We start from the raw sequence: 26257 nt of genomic DNA, 5'->3' as shown, positions 1-26257 counted from the left end.
ACTCCAGGGAACGCTTTTCCACTGCTCCATAGTCTAATGGCAGCGAGCTTTACACCACTCCAGCCGACATTTGGCATTACACATGTTGATCTTAGGCTTGTGTGCGGCTGCTCGGCCATGAAAACCCATTTCATAAAGCTCCCGACGAACAGTTCTCGTGCTGACGTAAGGCCATTCTGCCGCCAATGTTTGTCTATGGAGATTGCATGGCTGTGTGCTCAATTCTATACACCTGTTAGCAGCAGGTGTAGCTGAAACAGCAGAATCCACTAATTTGAAGGTGTGTCCACATACTTTTGTGTATGTTGTGTATGTATGTAAAGTATTTACATTTGACATCTTATCCAGAGTAACTTAGTTAAAGCATTCAACTTAATAAGCTCGCTAGGTGAGACAACCACATATCACAGTCAAATAGACAGGATACCAACATTCCTTTCTAGCTAAACAATGGATATATACAGAATAGCGTTTAGCAACAAAAAAAAGATATACAATTAAAGTCTATTAATAACAAATCTGAGAACAGTAATATTTTACACACACATGAAGGAACCCATAAGCAATAATTTGTGATTAAAAAAGGCACATGAATAATTGGTGGATATAGTATTTTGGAATGATACAGAGCATATACAGCACCAGTCAAAAGTTCAGACACAGCTACTCATTCAAGAGTTTATTTTTTTTGCAAATGTTTACTTAGTAAATAATAGTGAAACGATGAAATAACACATATGGAATCATGTAGTCACCAAAAAAAGTGTTAAACAAAACAAAATATATTTTAGATTCTTCAAAATTGATGAGAAATAATGAGAAATGCTTTTCCAGCAGTCTTGAAGGAGTTCCCACATATGCTGAGCACTTGTTTGCTGCTTTTTCTTCACTCTGCGGTCCAACTCATCCTAAACCATATGGGTTGAGGTCAGGTGATTGTGGAGGCCAGGTCATCTGATGAAGCACTCCATCACTCTCCTTGGTCAAATAGCCCTTACATAGCCTGGAGGTGTGTTTTGGGTCATTGTCCTGTTGAAAAACAAATGATAGTGCCACTAAGCCGAAACCAGATGGCATGGCGTATAGCTGGTAAACATGCTGTGGTAGACATGCTGGTGTGCCTTGAATTCTAAATAAGTCACAGTGTAACCAGCAAAGCACCCCCACACCGTCACACCTCCTCCATTCTTCACAGTGGGAACAACACATGCAGAGATCATCCGTTCACCTACTCTGTGTCTCTCAAAGACACGGTGGTTGTAATCAAAAATCTTACATTTTGTAACGATTGTCCGCCTCTTCTAACGAAGAGGAGTAGTAGGAAGGATTGGAGGACGTACAGCGTGGTACGTGTCCATTTTAATATATAAAACTGAACACTACAAAAATACAAATAACAATGTGAATGACCAAACGAAAATCGAAACAGTCCCGTATGGTACAGACACAGGAAACAATCACCCAAAACTCAAAAGTGAAACCAGGCTACCTAAGTATGGTTCTCAATCAGGGACAACGAATGACAGCTGCCTCTGATTGAGAACCATACCATGCCAAACACAGAAATCCCAAATCATAGAAAAAGGAACATAGACAACCCACCCAACTCACGCCCTGACCATACTAAAACAAAGACATAACAAAAGAACTAAGGTCAGAACGTGACACATTTGGACTCATCAGACCAAAGGACTGATTTCCACCTGTCAAATTGTTCGTCTTTCTTGGCCCAAGGAAGTCTCTTCTTATTATTGGTGTCCTTTGGTAGTTTTTTTTGCAGCAATTCAACCATGAATGCCTGATTCACGCAGTCTCCTCTGAACAGTTGATGTTGAGATGTGTCTGTCTGTTAATTGTGAAGCATTTATTTGGGCTGTAATCTGAGGTGCAGTTAACTCTAATGAACTTATCCTCTGCAGCAGAGGTAACTCTGGGTCTTCCTTTCCTGTGGCGGTCCGCATGAGAGCCAATTTGTGGAGTGGTTGAAAAACAAGTTTTAATGACTCCAACCTAGTGTATGTAAACTTCCCACTTCAACTGTAACTGGCTTGTATGTTAGATGCTCCATGAGATCTAATAAAATATCATAGTGGTGATATTTTTGTGAAGTCTGTTATTATTATTAAGAAGGTGTAATTTGAGAGAGTAAATATCTACTTGGACCTTCCAGCTACTTGAACCTCCAGCACAATCTCTACTTGGACCGTCCAGCTACTTGGCCCTCCAGCACAATCTCTACTTGGACCTTCCAGCTACTTGAAACTCCAGCACAATCTCTACTTGGACCGTCCAGCTACTTGGCCCTCCAGCACAATCTCTACTTGGACCTTCCAGCTACTTGGTCCTCCAGCACAACTCTACTTGGACCGTCCAGCTACTTGGCCCTCCAGCACAATCTCTACTTGGACCTTCCAGCTACTTGGTCCTCCAACACAATCTCTACTTGGGCCTTCCAGCTAAGCACTCTGGCCATATGTACACTCATGTACTTGTACAAACTAAACTGTGCTATGTTAAGAACCACTCCCAATACTGCTTCACTGACATGAGGATGACAACACATCAAACCACATTATCCTTCCCTGCAACTTGGCATGTACCAAGGACATAACAATGGACGACAGCCAATTCCCTGCTCTTAAACACAAAACAATACAGGCATGTTGTTCCTTGAGTTCTAACTGCTTCTAGTGAAGTTATTTTCTCATGAAATAAAACAGAAGTGAAGAGCAGGAATGTAAGAGTGGAACAGGACAGTTTCCCAGTAAGGGGTTAAGTTAAAGAGACTCCTCCTACTAGTATGTAATGAACTCTTAGCTAATGCATTTCAGACATACTAGTATCTCCTTCTTAAGAGCATATCTCTACAACCTGTCAGTCATAAGGACCCAGAGGAAGAATTGGTAAGAACCAGGTATTGAAGCTCTTGCAGATTGATGAAATAAAACAATTAAGAAAAATATACAGCATGCTTTGTATAGTCTTGAATGATATATAACCAACATTTTGGTCAAAAATTATTTGCTACTCTGTTCTGATCCACTCTTTTCCCAGGGAAAGTGAACCTTTCAAAGAGATTGTGTTTGCATTGTTGAGTGTCTTGACAACTGTGGAATGTATTTAGAATGCTCTTCTGAAGATGTTGTATTGAGTGTTCATGTGTTCATCCTAGTTTTGTTTCTTAGACATCTTTGTCATTTGTGTCTTTGTCATCTGCTGCAGCCAGAAACACGATCCATCACCATCTCTCAGATGTTTGCCAAAGCCACAAAAGCCTTCGTGAAGGACACAGATCATGCGGGTCGCCTGATCCCTGTGTCCAGTCTGAATGACACAGACAAACTGAATCTCCGATCACTCATTGTCAAGACCAGGCACAGATGCTTCTGGCAGGAAGCCAAATACCAGTCCCCTGGCTTTACCCTCGGTGATGTTCTGGAGCCTGGAGAGCCTGGAAACACACCTTTAAGCCCAAGTAAGCACCAGAGCAAATAACAAACAAATAACTATGGGTTGTTGTTGTTCTAAAATATCTGACCGTTGATTTAAATATTTATCCTACTCTTGTTTTTCTGAAGAGAATAGGAAAATGATAATGTCATGGATGTGTCTGTTATAGATATGTGATGGATGTGTCTGTTATAGATATGTGATGGATGTGTCTGTTATAGATATGTGATGGATGTGTCTGTTATAGATATGTGATGGATGTGTCTGTTATAGATATGTGATGGATGTGTCTGTTATAGATATGAGATAGATGTGTCTGTTATAGATATGTGATGGATGTGTCTGTTATAGATATGTGATGGATGTGTCTGTTATAGATATGTGATGGATGTGTCTGTTATAGATATGTGATGGATGTGTCTGTTATAGATATGTGATGGATGTGTCTGTTATAGATATGTGCTGTGGTATAATAGCACAGAGTCCATTCAAATGTTGAACTTTCCCTCAGCTGTCAAGGAGTCTGACTTTGTGGACTACAGTGGGACATTTGGTGACAAGAAAGAAATGAACGCAGACGGAAACGTGGAGGCAAAGTTGGCTGATTTCAACCTGACCATCGGAGGGAAATGGTCCACCAAACAGAAGCTGTCCCTTGGCAGCCTGAACAAAGAGAAGGTTGATGTGAAGGACTTACACAACTACTCAAAAAACAGGTGAGTTACCCTATACTATACATATGTTCAATACAGTCATAATACATCATAATACAGTCATAATACAGTCATAATACAGTCATTATACAGTCATAATACAGTCATAATACATCATAATACAGTCATTATACAGTCATAATACAGTCATAATACATCATAATACAGTCATAATACAGTCATTATACAGTCATAATACATCATAATACATCATAATACAGTCATAATACATCATAATACATCATAATACATCATAATACAGTCATAATACAGTCATAATATAGTCATAATACAGTCATTATACAGTCATAATACAGTCATAATACATCATAATACAGTCATAATACATCATAATACAGTCATAATACAGTCATAATACAGTCATTATACAGTCATAATACAGTCATAATACATCATAATACAGTCATAATACATCATAATACAGTCATAATACATCATAATACAGTCATTATACAGTCATTATACATCATAATACATCATAATACATCATAATACAGTCATTATACAGTCATAATACAGTCATAATACATCATAATACAGTCATAATACAGTCATTATACAGTCATAATACATCATAATACATCATAATACATCATAATACATCATAATACAGTCATAATACATCATAATACAGTCATAATACAGTCATAATACAGTCATTATACAGTCATATACAGTCATAATACATCATAATACAGTCATAATACATCATTATACAGTCATTATACAGTCATAATACATCATAATACAGTCATAATACAGTCATAATACAGTCATAATACATCATAATACATCATAATACAGTCATAATACATCATAATACATCATAATACAGTCATAATACAGTCATAATACAGTCATTATACAGTCATAATACATCATAATACATCATAATACAGTCATAATACAGTCATAATACAGTCATAATACATCATAATACAGTCATAATACATCATAATACATCATAATACAGTCATAATACAGTCATAATACAGTCATTATACAGTCATAATACATCATAATACATCATGATACAGTCATAATACATCATAATACATCATAATACAGTCATAATACAGTCATAATACAGTCATTATACAGTCATAATACAGTCATAATACATCATAATACAGTCATAATACAGTCATAATACATCATAATACATCATAATACAGTCATAATACAGTCATAATACAGTCATTATGCAGTCATAATACAGTCATAATACAGTCATAATACATCATAATACAGTCATAATACATCACAATACATCATTATACAGTCATAATTCAGTCATTATACAGTCATAATACATCATAAAACAGAAAAAAGTCATAATACATCATTATACAGTCCTAATTGTCATACTACATCATAATACAGTCATAATATGGTCTTATATAGTCATAATACAGTCATTATACAGTCATTATACAGTCATAATAGTCATACTACATCATAATACATCATAATACAGTCACAATACATCATAATACAGTCATAATATATCATAATACAGTCACAATACAGTCATAATACATCATACAGTTCACCTTCCCAAGGAGTCCAAGACCCAAGACCAGCGAGCAAAACTGGTTGCAATGACATCAGGCAGGTCTTTTGTGTAAAAAGGACATTTTCAGGTTGAAGTGATTTCAGACAAGAAAGAAGTGGAACTGTACTGGTTTAGCAACTTCCTGAAACTTAAACTACCTCCTCACTGTTTTCACTACTAGTTTAGCTTAAAGGGACAATCTGTGATTGGTACATCCATTTGTTTACTTTTAAAGTAGCTTTCCAGTGTTTCCAGATTTCTATGAAATATGACCTAAAATGTGTCCCTCCTGCAGAGTTCTGGACATGTCCCATCCTGTGATCAAGCAGACCCGTGCGAATCCCAGGGCAGTGTTAGGCGTCTTGACGGAGAGGATTATGACGTCACTACCTTGCCCGGTCACAAACAATGTCCTTAAGCATGGCAATGTAGGAGCCAACGTGAGCGCCTGTGTGTTCCTGAGCGGGAAGGTAGGAAGAAAGATTACCAAGTGTTCTACCGAAGTGAATTATATTTTCCTCATATTTTACTGGTAACTCAGATTTAGACAATCTCTGTTGTAAAATAGATTTTTAATCTTAATAATCTCACTTCATGATAGCTAGGCCTTCATAAATAAAGTCAATGTCAGGACCATATTGACAGATCACAGATGTTCAGTCGTGGTAATACTCACAGATGTCTGTTCAGTAGTCGTAATACTCACAGATGTCTGTTCAGTAGTCGTAATACTCACAGATGTCTGTTCAGTCGTGGTAATACTCACAGATGTCTGTTCAGTCGTGGTAATACTCACAGATGTCTGTTCAGTAGTCGTAATACTCACAGATGTCTGTTCAGTAGTCGTAATACTCACAGATGTCTGTTCAGTAGTGGTAATACTCACAGATGTCTGTTCAGTAGTCGTAATACTCACAGATGTCTGTTCAGTAGTGGTAATACTCACAGATGTCTGTTCAGTAGTCGTAATACTCACAGATGTCTGTTCAGTAGTGGTAATACTGTCTCTTGCTCAAGTCAGAATGCTGTACCTGGGTTGTTCCAGAATAAATTGTGCACCAATATTGAATTTTAAAAGCATGTTAAATTAAATGAAGTGCCCTTTCATTAATATAGACCACATGGAGAATTCAATAAATCTGATTTTTGATATGAATAAAGACTTGTTTATAGTGCCACCATTCAGCATATTGTCCATCCATGCAGCATTCATTAACGTCCGTCCCTCATTTTAAGGTCAACCCTTTTATGTGAACTGAACTCTCAAAACTATTCATTTTTAAATGGGTTTTTTTCAGAAGAAATATTGAACATCTAATATTCAAATTATAGTGTAAAAGCAGGTCAGCTGGTTTTATTATTTTTGCCAATTATCTTGTGTTTTGTGGTGGAACACTGAGCAGGTGGACCACAACGCACCATAGATAGACATGCTAGAAATGTTTGAACAATTGTTCATTTTTTTTGTGAAGCTTGCATTCAACTGCCAATCCCTTCAAACAACAAGCTTACATTCCCCCTGTCACAAGGACATCCCTAGTTATGTTCAACCTTACTTTATTTGGGACTTAACAGGCACTTACTATAGTCATAAAAGAAGGATACCTCTTGTGATGCAATTTTTTTTTTTCAAGTTACACTTCTCAAACCGAATTGGTGGAATGACCCAGCTCTAGTTACCACATCATTTCCTGTTCTTGACATTAGAACCACTTCCTGAAAATGCAATGGTGTAGAATCAAATCAAATCCAATTTTATTTGTCACACACACATGGTTGGCAGATGTTAATGTGAGTGTAACCTAACAATTCCACAACTACTACCTTATACACACAAGTGTAAAGGGATAAAGAATATGTACATAAAGAGATATGAATGAGTGATGGTACAGAACGGCATAGGCAAGATGCAGTAGATGGTATCGAGTACAGTATATATATATATATATACGTATGAGATGAGTAATGTAGGGTATGTAAACATAAAAGTGGCATAGTTTAAAGTGGCTAGTGATACATGTATGACATAAAGATGCAGTAGATGATATAGAGTACAGTATATACATATACATATACATATACATATACATATGAAATTAATAATGTAGGGTATGTAAACATTATATTAAGTGGCATTGTTTAAAGTAGCTAGTGATACATTTTTTACATCAATTTCCATTATTAAAGTGGCTGGAGTTGAGTCAGTGTCAGTGTCAGTATGTTTGCAGAAGCCACTCAATGTTAGTGGTGGCTGTTTAACAGTCTGATGGCCTTGAGATAGAAGCTGTTTTTCAGTCTCTCGGTCCCTGCTTTGATGCACCTGTACTGACCTCGCCTTCTGGATGATAACGGGGTGAACAGGCAGTGACTCAGGTGTTTGTTGTCCTTGATGATCTTTTTGGCCTTCCTGTGACATTGGGTGGTGTAGGTGTCCTGGAGGGCAGGTAGTTTGCCCCCGGTGATGCGTTGTGCAGACTTCACTACCCTCTGGAGAGCCTGTAGGGACCATCATTTGGCTATCATTATGAATATTTTTGTGGCAGGAGGCCAGGTATTTGAGACAGAATGTTTACATAGGGCTGTTAATTAAAAATGAAGATTTAGTGATCTTGCTATAAGAAGAAAGTCTGTTGTCAGGAAATAACCCATGTGTTAGTGTGTATGTCCTCGGGAAAAAACAGCACATAAGAGGCCTGGAAGGGCATGGGCTGAATTCTGGAGACTGAGCGTACATCAAGATACACCAGGCTGGGGGTATACTTCTTACAGCACCTGCAGTGGTAAAGATCGTCATGTCTCTCTTTGGTGGGTGCATAAGTCTCACAAGAAGTAAGGTTCAGCTGAATAATGGGTGAGCTTGAAAACACCATGACAGAGGACGTGGAACCAGAGAGAGAGAGAGAGAGAGACTAGATTCCACTGTAGACATACTGGGTTGAGTTTGGGGGTTACTTGTTTTATTTGTTAATGCATCATGTGAAAAAGGATAGATGTTAGGGTAGTTGTACTCTAAACAACATGTTGAAGGCTTGATGTGAAAGCAGATACAGTGTTAAATTACTTTAAAAAAAAATCATGTTGATTAAGGTTATGCACATGCTTATCAGTTGAAATAGAGCAGATGGGGAACTAAGTAAAAAATGACATGATTTGGGAACACCTCTCAGAACCTGCGGCCGAAAGGGGAAGACTGGGTGGAAGCATGAGGAAGCTTTTCAGGGAATTCATTTTTGTGGAGTCCAGCAGAAAAGTATCATGGAGGCATAGAGTCAGGTGAAGAGAGAGTGGGAATTGTCATGGTCTCAGAGTTCAGTATTCATTAATATATTAATGCATAACACATAACATTGTCAATACTGTTATGTTTTGTCCTTTGCTTTCCAAGTCTTATGTTTAGGAAACCAGATGGAGAAGGGTTCGCCAGCTTCAGCTGGAATGTTAGTTTTTTGTGTGATGAGTGATGGAAGTAAGAGAATGTATGGTGTAATCATAGAACAGAGGCCATAAGTCTCTAAGTCTGAATGCCTCACAGAAAGAAGGCAGAAACCTGAACCAGGACGAGAAGTCTGATGTCTGATGATCCAAGGGGACCAGAAGGACCTCTCCCAGTGATACCAGGAGATCTAGTCTATGTTTAAGTGTTCCGGAGGAAGTGGGATCAACCGAGGAGAGAAGGACCCTACGAGGAGGCCGCAGCAACAAACACGGCCGTCCAAGTGAAAGGAAGCAAGACGTGGTACCATGGTATCATCTGAATCACTGCACCTGAGTCCCAACAGAAAGAAGGACACAACCATATATAGATGAGGACACAGAGGATGCTGATCCATCAGGCAGGAGCTCGGAAGGAGCAGGAACAGCGAAAGCAATCGAGACGCCAGGGAGGAGCCAAGAGAACAGCAGACCAAGTGAAAGCCAAAATACGACAGGTGCATCGCCTAATGCACCCAGAAGAAGGAGAAGGAGAGACAACACTGGAGAGAGGACCTGTGAACAACCAAAATTCACTCCTGTGGGGCCAGAGGCCAGGGATGTGAGGGAGTAACATGCCTGATACTCTTGATGACATACCTGTTGTGGCAGAACTCTTTGACAGAAGCCCTCCACAGTGGGACCCCAAAGTATCACCTACAGAATGGGAACATCTTTTCCCTAAAATTACACCCTTCCAGATGGAAGCCCAGTCCGGCCTGAGGAGGGAGCCTCAGGGGAAGAAAGAGGAGGAGAGGCCTCACAAGGAACAGAAGGAGAGACCCCACAAAGAGGAGGAAAAGTCCAGCAAGCTGAAGAAAATGGGGATTTCCCCACAATTGACTTTTCAGCTCTTGAATGGTCTCCTTAACAGACACTTGAAGTTAGAACCACAGAAGAACAATGACATTGAGATAACAGAAGTAACAGTGAACGCTAGTATAGCAACAACAGACTCACGCACAATCAATATGTAAGGTGGAAACAGGAAGAGAAGAGAGGAACCAGCCAAACAATCTAAAAAGACTGACAAGGTTAGAATCTCTGTTCCACCTCAACACAGAACTGAAACAGGAGAACAGAAGACAATCTCAATCAGCCTCTACCTGAGATTGCACTCTGTGGATGGACACATCATCACACGAAGGGAGAAGTCATTTGGGACCCAAAAGGATGTGACCTGACGTTAACCAAAGAAGTAGACGAGTGGGTGCTCACCATGAATCATATTGAACCAGTTGAAGGTGAAGAATTAATAGTTGAAATAACGAGAACAAGATTGACCGAAGGGAGCAGCACCTCAGTCATTAGAATTGGTCCTACGCCAACACCTAAACAGGAAGAGCCTGTGGTAGCTAGAAAGACAACAACAGTGGAAGCTGCTGTGAAGACCACAGTAGCTACCACTAAGATAACATCAACCGCCCTTACCAAGCAGTCCTTACCAAGCAGTCCTTACCAAGCAGTCCTTACCAAGCAGTCCTTACCAAGCAGTCCTTACCAAGCAGTCCTTACCAAGCAGCCCTTACCAAGCAGCCCTTACCAAGCAGTCCTTACCAAGCAGCCCTTACCAAGCAGTCCTTACCAAGCAGTCCTTACCAAGCAGTCCTTACCAAGCAGTCCTTACCAAGCAGTCCTTACCAAGCAGCCCTTACCAAGCAGTCCTTACCAAGCAGTCCTTACCAAGCAGTCCAATGTACCCACAAAGAAACCTAAAACATCAGAACCAGGAGGGTTCTTTACTGACATTTGGAACTTTTTGACAAACTCTAATGATATACCTCAAGACAAAAACATTGTAAAAGCGACATCTATCTCAGAATCAGAACCACTAAAGGACGCCACACGAGAAGAAGTAGTGAAGAACGAGTGGTACGAATGGGCTAAGTATACAGAAAAAAATCAACATAGGATGGACAATTGTCTTTTGTGTAGAAAATCACCTTTGTCTGATCTTTTGATAGTACCTGAACTTGCATCAATACTACATTCCTTTGTGTAACACAGAATGCAGTTTGGCACTAGGCAACACTAAAGGCAGAAGTGAATTAAATAACAATATGTTGGGAGAACATGAATGTGCAACAGAATAACTGAATTGAATGATCCTCATAATGATGAGTTTACTATTGTAAAAAGAAAAGAAAGGGGAAAAAATGAATGTTTCTACAGCTATGGAGATAATGGGATGGATGTGGGAAACACTATAGTTAATTGGAGATAATGGGATGATGTGGGAAACACTATAGTTAATTGGAGATAATGGGATGGATGTGGGAAACACTATAGTTAATTGGAGATAATGGCATGATGTGGGAAACACTATAGTTAATTGGAGATAATGGGATGGATGTGGGAAACACTATAGTTAATTGGAGATAATGGGATGGATGTGGGAAACACTATAGTTAATTGGAGATAATGGGATGGATGTGGGAAACACTATAGTTAATTGGAGATAATGGGATGGACGTGGGAAACACTATAGTTAATTGGAGATAACGGGATGGATGTGGGAAACACTATAGTTAATTGGAGATAATGGGATGGATGTGGGAAACACTATAGTTAATTGGAGATAATGGGATGGATGTGGGAAACACTATAGTTAATTGGAGATAACGGGATGGATGTGGGAAACACTATAGTTAATTGGAGATAATGGGATGGATGTGGGAAACACTATAGTTAATTGGAGATAATGGGATGGATGTGGGAAACACTATAGTTAATTGGAGATAATGGGATGGATGTGGGAAACACTATAGTTAATTGGAGATAATGGGATGGATGTGGGAAACACTATAGTTAATTGGAGATAATGGGATGGATGTGGGAAACACGATAGTTAATTGAATACACTATTTGGGTGTTAGAAACTGCAGGAGTTAGTCAATTTGATAAAGTAATGATTGTAAAACACAAAGGTAAAATGTGGTAATATAACTCAAGTAACATTATATCTTGAAATGTTAAAGAATCAGGATTAAGGAATAGCTGATTGTTTCTGGATGTGTGGGCATACTACATGCTCATTGCTTCTTCACAATATAACGATTGATTATAAGTGTTTTATTCTTTACAGACTAGATCTTTTACTCCTATCTCTATGTTATTGTTTGGAGATGTTTGGTCTAGTTGGGTTTTGTAAGTGTTTTATGTTTCAAATAGGATCTGGAGATGTTTGGTCCAGGTGATTTGTAAGCTTTATTTTTGTTAATGTTTTTGTCAACTGTTGGTATTGGCCTCCACCCTATATGTCCTTTTAGTGTAGTTTTTGGTGCTAAATAAGCACCAGAGGAAGGTTTTGTGGGAGAAAGATGTACATATAGGGAGAAACTTAATACTGTACCACAAGAGAAAGATACACTTAGAGTGCATTTGCCATTCTGGTAAAATGCATTGTCTATTGTATAGGATAGGAAACCAGAGTAAGGCCATGAGAGCATAGGACAGCTGGACATACCAAGGTCAGAGGGACATACAAAGGAGGGGGTCAGCCAAATGACCAACTGATGGACTATAGACATAGGGCATATATTTTTAGGACATGAAGAGAAGAGACACATAGTCTACTAGTCCTAATAAGGACAGACATACCAAAGACCACACCAAGCTGAACATAAGGGGCCCATAGGATAGATGGGCATGTATTATTATTGGGACATGAAGAGGTCCTGTCACCATTATAACTTGACTGAAAGCAGATATGGGCAGTATTGGGCGTGAACAAGCAGGATGCACAGATTGGGATATAATGGTGGCAGATGGACTGAGGGAAATAACTTCATTTGCATGTGGGATAGACTCATATGTTGTATGTGAATAAATACAGAGCCAGAGCTCAGGGAAAGGGTGTGTTCCGCGGACCATCTAGGCTTCTGATATGTTTGTATTAAAAGCCTATATTGAATTCACAAGTTCTTGTAAGTGTTATATTTTGTAACGATCCACCGCGACATCATCTCCTTTGTTTTGTTGACTTTGAGTGTGAGGTTATTTTCCTGACACCACACTCCGAGGGCCCTCACCTCCTCCCTGTAGGCCATCTCGTCATTGTAATCAAGCCTACCACTGTAGTGTCGTCCGCAAACTTGATGATTGAGTTGGAGGTGTGCATGGCCACGCAGTCGTGGGTGGACAGGGAGTACAGGAGAGGGCTCAGAACGCACCCTTGTGGTGCCCCAGTGTTGAAGATCAGCGGAGTGGAGAAGTCCAGTACCCAGTTGCACAGGGCGGGGTCGAGACCCACGGTCTCGAGCTTGATGACGAGTTTGGAGGGTACTATGGTGTTAAATGCCGAGCTGTAGTCGATGAACAGCATTCTCACATAGGTATTCCTCTTGTCCAGATGGGTTAGGGCAGTGTGCAGTGTGGTTGCAATTGCATCGTCTGTGGACCTATTTTGGTGGTAAGCAAATTGGAGTGGGTCTAGGGTGTCAGGTAGGATGGAGGTGATATCGTTCTTGACTCGTCTCTCAAAGCACTTCATGATGACGGAAGTGAGTGCTAAAGGGCGGTAGTCGTTTAGCTCAGTTACCTTAGCTTTTTTGGGAACAGGAACAATGGTGGCCCTTTTGAAGTATGTGGGAACGGCAGACTGGGATAAGGATTGATTGAATATGTCCGTAAACACACCAGCCAGCTGGTCTGCGCATGCTCTGAGGACGCTGCTGGGGATGCCGTCTGGGCCTGCAGCCTTGCGAGGGTTGACACGTTTAAATGTTTTACTTACGTCGGCTGCAGTGAAGGAGAGACCGCAGGTTTTGGTAGCGGGCCGTGTCAGTGGCACTGTATTGTCCTCAAAGCGAGCAAAGAAGTTATTTAGTCTGTCTGGGAGCAAGGTCCTTTGAATAGATGACTGTCTGGGTTAGAATCTGGGTCATCTGTGTACCAAACGTCTCTGACTGATTTTACATTTTCTCCACAGGCCTCTATGAAGCAGAGCGGCAGTACTCAGACAGATAGTGATGTGTCACTGGGTATTCCTGCAAATACTGTCATGGCCTACAGTCTGATTGAACTCTACGTCAAATGCAATGGAAAGTTTGGTGAGGAAGTGTATGGTTTGTCAATGTCCCAGGTATAGCTGCATTGTTAAGTACCATGGTAAAGTACACAGCCAGCGTCTATGTTCTTCAGTGTATTTAGTATAGCCACTGTATTTAGTATAGCCACTGTATTTAGTATAGCCACTGTATTTAGTATAGCCACTGTATTTAGTACAGCCATTGTATTTAGTATAGCCACTGTATTTAGTATAGCCACTGTATTTAGTATAGCCATTGTATTTAGTACAGCCATTGTATTTAGTATAGCCACTGTATTTAGCATATCCACTGTATTTAGTATAGCCACTGTATTTAGTATATCCACTGTATTTAGTATAGCCACTGTATTTAGTATAGCCACTGTATTGAGTATAGCCACTGTATTTAGTATAGCCACTGTATTTAGTATAGCCACTGTATTTAGTATAGCCACTGTATCTGTCTGTGTGTGACTGGTTATGACTGTTGTCTGCTCTTGTCCACAGAGCTGTGCCTCATCTGCAACAACGGGGGCTTTGAAATAGATAAGTCAAAGGAGGGGTTGGAAGTAGATGGATTTATGGACCAGGGAGGCGACTTTGATACCAACAGTCCCCTAAATCTGAACAAAGGTAATAATGCCAGTGGAGGGTAATGTCTCCTGTTTAGCGGTCAACATGTAGTCTACTGAATGGAATGTTTGGTCAACACGTAATGTAGTCTACTGAATGGAAGGTTTGGTCAACATGTAGTCTACTGAATGGAACGTCTGGTCAACATGTAATGAAGTCTACTGAATGGAACGTCTGGTCAACATGTAATGTAGTCTACTGAATAGAACGTCTGGTCAACATGTAGTCTACTGAATGGAACGTCTGGTCAACATGTAGTCTACTGAATGGAACGTCTGGTCAACATGTAATGAAGTCTACTGAATAGAACGTCTGGTCAACATGTAGTCTACTGAATGGAACGTCTGGTCAACATGTAGTCTACTGAATGGAAGGTTTGGTCAACATGTAATGTAGTCTACTGAATAGAACGTCTGGTCAACATGTAATGTAGTCTACTGAATGGAATGTCTGGTCAACATGTAATGTAGTCTACTGAATGGAACGTCTGGTCAACATGTAATGTAGTCTACTGAATAGAACGTCTGGTCAACATGTAATGTAGTCTACTGAATAGAACGTCTGGTCAACATGTAGTCTACTGAATGGAACATCTGGTCAACATGTAGTCTACTGAATGGAACGTCTGGTCAACGTGTAATGTAGTCTACTGAATGGAACGTCTGGTCAACATGTAGTCTACTGAATGGAACGTCTGGTCAACATGTAATGTAGTCTACTGAATGGAACGTCTGGTCAACATGTAGTCTACTGAATGGAACGTCTGGTCAACATGTAATGTAGTCTACTGAATGGAACGTCTGGTCAACATGTAGTCTACTGAATGGAACGTCTGGTCAACATGTAGTCTACTGAATGGAGCGTCTGGTAAACATGTAGTCTACTGAATGGAACATCTGGTAAACATGTAGTCTACTGAATGGAACGTCTGGTAAACATGTAGTCTACTGAATGGAACGTCTGGTCAACATGTAGTCTACTGAATGGAACGTCTGGTCAACATGTAGTCTACTGAATGGAACGTCTGGTCAACATGTAATGTAGTCTACTGAATGGAACGTCTGGTCAGCATGTAGTCTACTGAATGGAACGTCTGGTCAACATGTAATGTAGTCTACTGAATGGAACGTCTGGTCAACATGTAGTCTACTGAATGGAACGTCTGGTCAACATGTAGTCTACTGAATGGAACGTCTGGTCAACATGTAATGTAGTCTACTGAATGGAACGTCTGGTCAACATGTAGTCTACTGAATGGAACGTCTGGTCAACATGTAATGTAGTCTACTGAATGGAACGTCTGGTCAACATGTAATGTAGTCTACTGAATGGAACGTCTGGTCAACATGTAATGTAGTCTACTGAATGGAACGTCTGGTCAACATGTAATGTAGTCTACTGAATGGAACGTCTGGTCAACATGTAGTCTACCAAATGGAACATCTGGTTAACATGTAGTCTACTGAATGGAACATCTGGTCAACATGTAATGTAGTCTACTGAATGGAACATCTGGTCAACATGTAGTCTACTGAATGGAACATCTGGTCAACATGTAATGTAGTCTACTGAATGGAACGTCTGGTCAACATGTAGTCTACTGAATGGAACATCTGGTCAACATGTAGTCTACCGAATGGAACATCTGGTCAACATGTAGTCTACTGAATGGAACGTCTGGTAAACATGTAGTCTACTGAATGGAACGTCTGGTCAAAATGTAATGTCTATGGAATGTTCAATATTTCTCTTTGATTAGTAATTACAAAGTTACCACACTTTTGAAATATATAAAAATGTATGGATTTGTCACATGAAAATAAGACACTTTGATAAAATGGTTTCTGTATTGTTTGTGTGTTGACAGAACTGGAGAAACTGAGTGGTCATTTCCAGCTGCTGTCAGTCCTGCCAGCAGACACACGTTCCTCTCTGCTCCAGCTCCTCAAGACAACCATGGAGGACAGAGAGGCAGTCAGTGTGCTGGAGAGTGTGGTGAGTGAGACGTACAGAAACAGGGCCCAAACACACACACACACACAATGTAGACACACACACACACACAACTAATGGCAGGAATGAATATCTCACCCTGAATATCTGTAAAATTCTCTCTGTGTTAAATATACTCTCTCTCTCTTTCTCTCTCTCAATTCAATTCAATGTCAATTTAAGGGGCTTTATTGGCATGGGAAACATACAGTACCAGTCAGAGGTTTGGAGACACCTACTCATTCAAGGGTTTATCTTAATTGTTACTATTTTCTACATTGTAAAATAATAGTGAAGACATCAAAACTATGAAATAACACATATCTGAGATTCTTCAAAGTAGCCACCCTTTGCATTGATGACAGCTTTAAACACTCTTGGCATTCTCTCAACCAGCTTCATGAAGTAGTCACCTGGAATGTATTTCAATTAACAGGTGTGCCTTGTTAAAAGTTAATTTGTGGAATTTCTTTCCTTCTTAATGCGTTTGTGTCACGCCTGCTCCCGCTCCAGGCTCCCCAGCATTATGCACTCCTGCCAGCCATCATTACGCACACCTGCCTTCCCCCGTCACTTGCATCAGCGATTATTGGACTCACCTGGACTCAATCACCTCTTTCATTACCTCCCCTATATCTGTCTGCCCCCCCCCCCTCTTTTCCCTACTTCAGCATTGTGCTGATGCTCTTCCTGTCTTGTTCTATGTCTGTTCCGATTAAATGTTTGACTCCCCGTACCTGCTTCTCTACTCCAGCGTCGGTCCTTACAGTATGAGCCAATCAGCTGTGTTGTGACAAAGTAGGGGTAGTATACAGAAGATGGCCCTACTTGGTAAAAGACCAAGTCCATATTATGGCAAGAACAGCTCAAATAAGCAAAGAGAAAATACAGTCCATCATTACTTTATGACATGAAGGTCAGTCAATGTGGAAAATGTTGCAAAAACCATCAAGTTCTATGACAAATCTGGCTCTCATGAGGACCGCCACAGGAAAGAAAGACCCAGAGTTACCTTTGCTGCAGAGGATAAGTTCATTAGAGTTACCAGCCTCAGAAATTGCAGCCCAAATAAATGCTTATGGAGTTCAAGTAACAGAAATATCTCAACATCAACTGTTCAGAGGAGACTGTGTGAATCAGGCCTTCGTGGTCAAATTGCTACAAAGATGAACCACTACTAAAGGACACCAATAAGAAGAGACTTGCTTGGGATAAGAAACACAAGCGATGGACATTAGACCGGTGGAAATCTGTCCTTTTGTCATGGTTCCACCTGTCACCTAGAGACATTAACAACACTCAGCTGTGTCCTACTATTCATTATGATTTCCCTGTTAAAACAGGTGTGTTTTCTGGTTTCCTGAAGCTTGAATTGTTTCCCGTGTGCGTTTGTTTCCTGAGTGAGTTTTTGAGACTTAGTGTTTGTTGTTACTGTGATCCTTTGGATACCGTTTCTCAGTAAAGTATTTATGTTTAACCACTGATTCCTCATCTGGTCTCTTCTCTGCACCTGGATCCAACCTCATCACGTCACAACTTTGGTCTGATGAGTCCAAATTTGCGATTTTTGGTTCCAAGTGACGTGTGTTTGTGAGATGCAGAGAGTAGGTGAACGGATTATCTCTGCATGTGTGGTTCCCACCGGAAAGCACGGAGGAGGAGGTCTGATGGTGTGGGGTGCTTTGCTGGAGACACTCTCTGTGATTTATTTAGAATGCAAGGCACACTTAACCAGCATGGCTACCACAGCATTCTGCAGCGATACTCAATCACATCTGGTTTGTTCTTAGTGGGACTATCATTTATTTTTCAACAGGACAATGACCCCAAACACACCTCCAGGCTGTGTAAGGGCTATTTGACCAATAAGGAGAGTGATGGAGTGCTGTATCAGATGACCTGGCCTCCACAATCACCCGACCTCAACCCAATTGAGATGGTTTGGGCTGAATTGGACCGCAGAGTGAAGGAAAAGCAGCCAGCAAGTGCTCAGCATATGTGGGAACTACTTCAAGACTGTTGGGAAAGCATTCCATGTAAAGCTGGTTGAGGGAATGCCAAGAGTGTGCAAAGCTGTCATAAAGGCAAAGGGGGGCTATTTTGAAGAATCTAAAATATATTTTGACTTGTTTAACACTTTTTTGGTTACTACATGATTCCATATGTGCAATTTCATCGTTACGATGTCTTCACTTATTCTACAATATAGAAAATAATAAAAATGAAGAAAAACCCTTGAATGAGTAGCTATGTCCAAACTTCTGACTGGTACTGTATGTTTACATTACCAAAGCAAGTGAAATAGATAATAAACAAAAGTGAAATAAACAATAAAAAATAACAGTAAACATTACACACACAAAAGTTCCAAAATAATAAAGACATTTTAAATATGTTGCAACGATGTGCAAATAGTTAAAGTACAAAAGCAAAAATAAATAAACATAAATATGGGTTGTATTTACAATGGTGTTTGTTCTTCACTGGTTTCCCTTTTCTCGTGGCAACAGGTCACTTGCTTCTGTGATGGCACACTGTGGTATTTCCCCAATAGTTAAGGGAGTTTATCAAAATAGGATTTGTTTTAAAATTCTGAGGGAAACATGTGTCTCTAATATGGTCTTACATTTGTCAGGAGGTTAGGAAGTGCATCTCAGTTTCCACCTCATTTTGTGAGCAATGTGCACCTATCCTGTCTTCTCTTGAAATCCAGGTCGGCCTATGGCGGCCTTTCTCAATAGCAAGGCTATGCTCACTGAGTCTCTACATAGTCAAAGCTTTCTTTAATTTTGGGTCAGTCACAGTGGTCAGGTATTCTGCCAGTGTGTTCTCTCTGTTTAGGGCCAAATAGCATTCTAGTTTGCTCAGTTTTTGTTAATTATTTCCAATGTGTCAAGTAATTATCTTTTTGTTTTCTCATGATTTGTTTGGGTCTAATTATGTTGCTGTTGCTGTCCTGGGGCTCTGTGGGGTCTGTTTGTGTTTGTGAACAGAGCCCCAGGACCAGCTTTCTGAGGGGACTCTTCTCCAGGTTCATCTCTCTGTAGGTGATGGCTTTGTTATGGAAGGATTGGGAATCGCTTCCTTTTAGGTGGTTGTAGAATTTAATGGCTCTTTTCTGGATTTTGATAATTAGTGGGTATCTGCCTAAATCTGCTCTGCATGTGTTATTAGGTATTTTATGTTGTACACGGAGGATGCAGAATTCTGCAGAGTGTCAATTTGGTGTTTGTCCCATTTTGTGCGCCGACCTCAGACCTCACAACCATAATCAGTGGTAACAGGTTCTATATCTGATTCAAGTATTTGTAGCAAAATTTGGTATGTCAAATTTTGATGGCATTTTTTTATTTAACCAGGCAAGTCAGTTAAGAACAAATTCTTATTTACAATGACATCCTAGGAATAGTGGGTTAACTGCCTTGTTCAGAACGACCTTGTCTACTCGGGGATTCGATGTAGCAACCTTTCGGTTACTGACCCAACGCTCTAACCACTAGTCTACCTGCCGTCCCCAAGAGCAAAGGCAAGGCTTGCCTTGTCTCTTTTTACCATTCATTCATTCACTCACTCACTCACTCACTCACTCACTCACTCACACTCACTCACTCTCACACTCACTCGCTCACTCGCTCACTCGCTCACTCGCTCACTCACTCACTCACACTCTCTCTCTCTCCCCCTCCCCCACCCCTTGTCACAGCTGGATCAGATGTGTGAAGGTGAGACTCCTGACCTGGGTGATCCGGAAGAGTCTGAGAGGGAAACAGTCCAGGCCATACTGGATCTTGTAGACCAATGTGTTGGGAAGGATGAGGACGAGATCAGATCCTCACTTCTTAGTGCCGTCCACCTCATTGTCAGTGCCATGGACGGTGAGATAGAGAGCAGTTTTCACAGGATTCTCCAGTTATTATTTGATCAGTTCCTGGGAAACTAGGTTCACTACTGTGGTTTTATGTGTGTATATTTATATCTTCAGGAATGACAGATGAAGGTCTCTCTGTGTTGGGATCCTGTTGCAGTCCTCCAGTCTTACAGGCCCTGCAGATCCTGGTGAGTTCACACCTGCTTGATTGAGCCTCCAGTCCTGTATGACCTGGAGTTCATTTTTCTAGGTTTTTGTTTATGTAAATGTGTTTGGGTTTATGTAAATGTATTTGGGTTTATGTAAATGTATTTGGGTTTATGTAAATGTGTTTGGGTTTATATAAATGTTTTGGGTTTATGTAAATGTATTTGGGTTTATGTAAATGTATTTGGGTTTATGTAAATGTATTTGGGTTTATGTAAATGTATCTTCCCATGTTAAACAAACTGATATTTCTACCATTATGATAACATTGTACCACCAGTAGCAGTACTGACACCAATGACGGTAACCAGTGGCGATTTTTAACAAAAATATTGGTGTGGCAAACTCAATGAAAAAAGTGAATATGCATCGATACATTACTACACTAAACATTGAATGGACCATCATAAATAATTATCAGACACACACAAACGTTATAACATAAGGGTTATGACCAGTGTATAGGCTACTGCCCATATCTTTGGTTCCTAATGCAAGGAAGACCACGGTAGTCCGGCATACTTTATAGAGTAAAGTCTATTTTACTTCAGAATCAATATCAGCACCGGTCTGCAATATTGCTAATCACTGTTAGAGTGATGGGACGCAGCAGAACACCATTCTGAGTGCAGTTGCCTCTGCCTGTCTGTTAAAACCTCTTTGGGATATTCGGAACGGTAGCGTCCCACCTCAGCAACAGCCAGTGAAAGTGCAGGGCGCCAAATTCAAAACAACAGAAATCTCATAATTAAAATTCCTCAAGCATACAAGTATTTTACACCATTTTAAAGATACATTTATCGTTAATCCAGCCACAGTATCTGATTTCAAAAAGGCTTTACGGCAAAGGCACACCTAATGATTATGTTAAGTAAGCACCTAGTCACAGAGAAACACAGACATTTTCCCAGACAAAGAGAGGAGTCACAAAAGGCAGAAATAGAGATAAAATGAATCACTAACCTTTGATGATCTTCATCAGATGACACTCATAGGACTTAATGTTACACAATAAATGTATGTTTAGTTCGATAAAGTTCTCATTTATATCCAAAAATCTGAGTTTACATTGGCGTGTTATGTTCAGTAGTTCCAAAACATCCGGTGATTTTGCAGAGAACCACATCAATTTACAGAAATATTCATCAAAAATATTGATGAAAATACAAGTGTTGTACATGGAACTTTTTATTTTTGTATATTTTTACCCCTTTTTCTCCCCAATTTCATGGTATCCAATTGTTTTTAGTAGCTACTATCTTGTCTCATCGCTACAACTCCCGTACGGGCTCGGGAGAGACGAAGGTTGAAAGTCATGTGTCCTCCGATACACAACCCAACCAAGCCGCACTGCTTCTTAACACAGAGCCATCCAAACCGGAAGCCAGCCGCACCAATGTGTCGGAGGACACACCGTGCACCTGGCAACCTTGGTTAGCGCGCCACAGGAGTCGCTGGTGCGCGATGAGACAAGGATTTGCCTACCGGCCAAGCCCTCCCTAACCGGGGCGACGCTAGGCCAATTGTGGGTCGCCCCACGGACCTCCCGGTCGCGGCCGGTTACGACAGAGCCTGGGCGCAAACCCAGAGTCTCTGGTGGCACAGCTGGCACTGCAGTACAGCGCCCTTAACCACAGTGCCACCCGGGAGGAACGTACATGGAACTTTAGATAAACTTCTCCTTAATGCAACCGCTGTGTCAGATTTCAAAAAAGCTTTACAATAATCTGAGTACAGCGCTCAGACAACAAAACAGCCAAACAGATATCCGCCGTGTTGTGCAGTCAACAGAAGTCAGAAATAGCATTATAAATATTAACTTACCTTTGATGATCTTCATCAGAATGCACTCCCAGGAATCCCAATTACACAATAAATGTTTGATTTGTTCGATAAAGTCCATCACTTATGTCCAAATACCTCCTTTTTGTTTGCACGTTTAGTACACAATCCAATCTCACGTCGCGCAGGCAAGTCCAAGCGAACGTTCAGACGAAAAGTTATATTACAGTTCGTAGAAACATGTCAAACGAAGTATAGAATCAATCTTTAGGATGTTTTTATCATAAATCTTCAATAATGTTCCAACCGGAGAATTCCTTTGTCTGTAGAATTGCAATGGAATGCAAGCTAACTCTCACGTGAATGCGTGTGGTCGGCTCATGGCACTTTGCCAGACCTCTGACTCAATCCCCTCTCATTCGCTCCCACTTCACAGTAGAAGCCTCAAACAAGGTTCTAAAGACTGTTTACATCTAGTGGAAGCCTTAGGAAGTGCAATATGACCCCATAGACACTGTATATTCGATAGGCAATGAGTTGGAAAAACTACAAACCTCAAATTTCCCACTTCCTGGTTGGATATTTAGCTAGCTAGCTAGCTAGCTAGCTTCCTCAAACAGCAGCTGTTAGCCACTGCAAGTTCCATCCAAACCACTCAGGCTTAATTATTTTATAACTTGCTTTATTTTAACGGAAGCCTGTTCAGCGGTTGATGAGCACCAAGATATTTTAGCTCTACAAGTTTGAAAATAATTTTCTTGGTGATTGTTGACATGATTCATGATGACTTTTCAGCTAGGTAGCTAGAAGACGATTAACAACTATAGTCGGGCACTACTAATGACTCTCTATAGCAGCACCCAAGCGGGCTTGGCTAGCCTCTCCACAACAGATTACTGAGTGAGAATGAAACCGCTGCATTAGCGAGCTGCCTTTCCTCAAATAACATTTGGCAAAATAACAATACAACAGGGAAGCGAGCACGTACTGTATGCTTGATTAGCTCAAGCAATTACACATCAAATGTGTTTGCTTACTGATACAATGTTGTGACATGAGTGAAAGCCAGAATTACATGCAGATCAGCGCCATCTCTTGGATAGTGGTGGAGCTGAACGATGTGTTGCATCAAAGTATAGGTCACACCAATGACTTTTTGTAAGTATTTTAGGAGTTTCTTAAATGGAGCCCACCGATCTCAAATCTAAGGTCATTTAACCTTTAAAAAGAATTGACTTAATCATTCACTAAGGAGATTTGATGAATCATTTTGCTCAGAGTGTAATTTCCCTTCATTTAAATTGAGTTACACCAATGATATCGTTTTATTTAAACACACCAAATTATCTATGGAATCATAACATCGATGACATACTAAAAGGGTGTGATTAGCTAAAAATCTTCTTTAATATTGACCCCTCTCCTGATAACAGTTTGTCACTGGAAGGAATGTTCAAGGTCCTTGTATATCTTTGTAATGAGTGATTATTTTAAGGCGGTAACACTAATTACATAAAACTTAGGGACACATAATAATTGTAAATATATATATATATTTTAGTGGCCTTCTTTACTTTATTGATCTATATACAGTGTATTCATAAATGTTGTTTACTTTGTAGATATATATATATATATTTGTCTTTGTAATGAGTGATGTTCAAGGGGTTAACAAAGTATTCTATTTGTTTTCATTGATCTATAAAATATATTAAATACTTTTGTTTATTTTAGAACATTCAAAATAATATATCCCAAAATCATGCCACTAAGATAACGTTTTGACTTCCATTATGTTTCACATTGATAAACAGTTCAATATCAATTAAAACATGTATAATGTCTAACTATTTGTCATTTTAAAGTGTTTGTCATTGTTGCAAATTCTAGGGATGCAGATGCCACCTTAATTCCTGCTAAGATAACGTTTTGACTTCCATTATGTTTCACATTGATAAACAGTTTAATATCAATTAAAACATGTATAATGTCTAACTATTTGTCATTTTAAAGTGTTTGTCATTGTTGCAAATTCTAGGGATGCAGATGCCACCTTAATTCCTGTACTGCTTGTCCTCCAGGTGCAGCATGTGGCAGCAGGGAGTGGGGAGACCCTCTCTCTGAGAGATGCAGGTCTGGCTGTTCTGACTGAGGAGGAGCTGTATCAGAGGACAGAGAGTCTCTTTGGTCACTCTAAAGTTACACTGAAGAGAGAGGAGGACACACTGAGGACAGAGATGAAGGACCAGCCTGGATACCTTCCTCTAGTCATGAGTATCACTGTTAAAGGCCTGGCCTCTTTAGTGTAAGGAGGGAGAGAGAGGAGGACACACTGAGGACAGAGATGAAGGACCAGCCTGGATACCTTCCTCTAGTCATGAGTATCATTGTGAAAGGCCTTTTTAGTGTAAGCTGAGAGAGAGAAAGAGAGTCCCGGACTAGAATCCCACACGCAGATTCTAAACAGACGTTGAACTGAAAAACAACTATTTCCATTGATTGTTAATTCCCTGCATTGTGTATTTATCTTCGAATATTCTTACATAATATTTTGTGAGTGTAATGTTTACTGTTCATTTTTTATTGTTTATTTAAATTTGGTTTATTATCTATTTCACTTGCTTTGGCAATGTAACAGGTATGCACGCATGACTGTAAGTTGCTTTGGATAAAAGTGTCTGCTAAATGGCATATATTATGAAACTTGTCAATCCTGTTTGAACCATTCAGTATTTTACTCTTGCACTAGTTGAGCTGAAGAACTAGTGAACAACAGTGAATGTATCCTTGTAATGTTTTCAGTAAAGTTCAACACACGATATCAGACGTCCCGACCTCCATTCTTCTAGTCATTAGATAATACAACATAAAGTGGGACATTACAGAAGGAAGGAGGGAGGGAGGGAGGGAGGGAGGGAGGGAGGGAGGGGGGAGGGGGGAGGGAGGGAGGGAGGAGGGAGGGGGTTACTTTATTAGGATCCCCATTAGATAATAAAACATAAAGTGGGACATTAAAGGGGGGGGGGGGGGGGGTAGTTTATTAGATCCCCATTAGATAATACAACATAAAGTGGGACATTAAAATTAGTTTATTAGGATCCCCATTAGATACCTCACATGCAGCAGCTACTCTTCCTGGAGTCCACATGAAACCGACAAATACATTACAAGTTACAGAACGGTTATAGACAAGAACAACATAAGATATTACATTACATTACATTAAAATAATAGTTATTCTCAGAGTGTACTAAACATTAAGAACCCCTGCTCTCTCCATGACAGACTGACCAGGTGAGTCCAGGTGAATGATCCTTTATTGATGACACTTGTTAAATCCACTTCAGTCAGAGTAGATGAAGGGGAGGAGACTGGTTAAATGACAATTTTCAAGCCTTGAGACAATGAAGACATAGATTGTGTGTGTGTGTCATTCAGAGGGTGAATGAGCAAGACAGAAGACAGGGGTCCTACACATTGTCAAGTGACCCGTATGACAACAACAGAAACAGAATCCTGTTCAAAATCCTGTTCAC

The 26257-nt window shown here is 40.1% G+C and overlaps 1 protein-coding gene across 2 annotated transcripts; it reads left to right on the top strand.

Moving 5' to 3' along the window:
* Nucleotides 1-2713: 2713 nt before the first annotated feature.
* On the top strand, nt 2714-25542 carry LOC110515062 (gasdermin-E-like). 2 transcript variants are annotated; one of them, XM_090187190.1, is made up of 10 exons: nt 2714-2914; nt 3223-3475; nt 3962-4166; nt 6035-6209; nt 14141-14261; nt 14747-14872; nt 16740-16867; nt 20568-20739; nt 20847-20920; nt 24803-25542. In XM_090187190.1, exons 2-10 carry the CDS (start codon nt 3253-3255, stop codon nt 25028-25030), a joined length of 1452 nt encoding a protein of 483 aa, XP_090043316.1. In that variant the 5' UTR covers nt 2714-2914; nt 3223-3252; the 3' UTR covers nt 25031-25542. The 2 variants fall into 2 exon arrangements, with proteins under 2 accessions (XP_090043316.1, XP_090043313.1); XM_090187187.1 differs by having other exon boundaries at nt 2823-2903.
* The last annotated feature ends 715 nt before the right edge of the window (nt 25543-26257 follow it).

Source organism: Oncorhynchus mykiss, chromosome 2, assembly GCF_057628025.1.
Source record: "Oncorhynchus mykiss isolate SJ-2025 chromosome 2, ASM5762802v1, whole genome shotgun sequence".
Lineage (NCBI taxonomy): Eukaryota > Metazoa > Chordata > Actinopteri > Salmoniformes > Salmonidae > Oncorhynchus > Oncorhynchus mykiss.
Note: the sequence above shows the minus strand (reverse complement) of the source record. Positions and strands in the feature narration are given on the sequence as shown.

Bases quoted from the DNA above. Each gene is read 5' to 3' on its own strand.
- LOC110515062 (XM_090187190.1), top strand. From the start codon at position 3,253: ATGTTTGCCAAAGCCACAAAAGCCTTCGTGAAGGACACAGATCATGCG. The intron at 6,210-14,140 runs GTAGGAAGAAAG...TTTTCTCCACAG, and splicing joins GTGTGTTCCTGAGCGGGAAG to GCCTCTATGAAGCAGAGCGG. The intron at 14,262-14,746 runs GTGAGGAAGTGT...TCTTGTCCACAG, and splicing joins CAAATGCAATGGAAAGTTTG to AGCTGTGCCTCATCTGCAAC.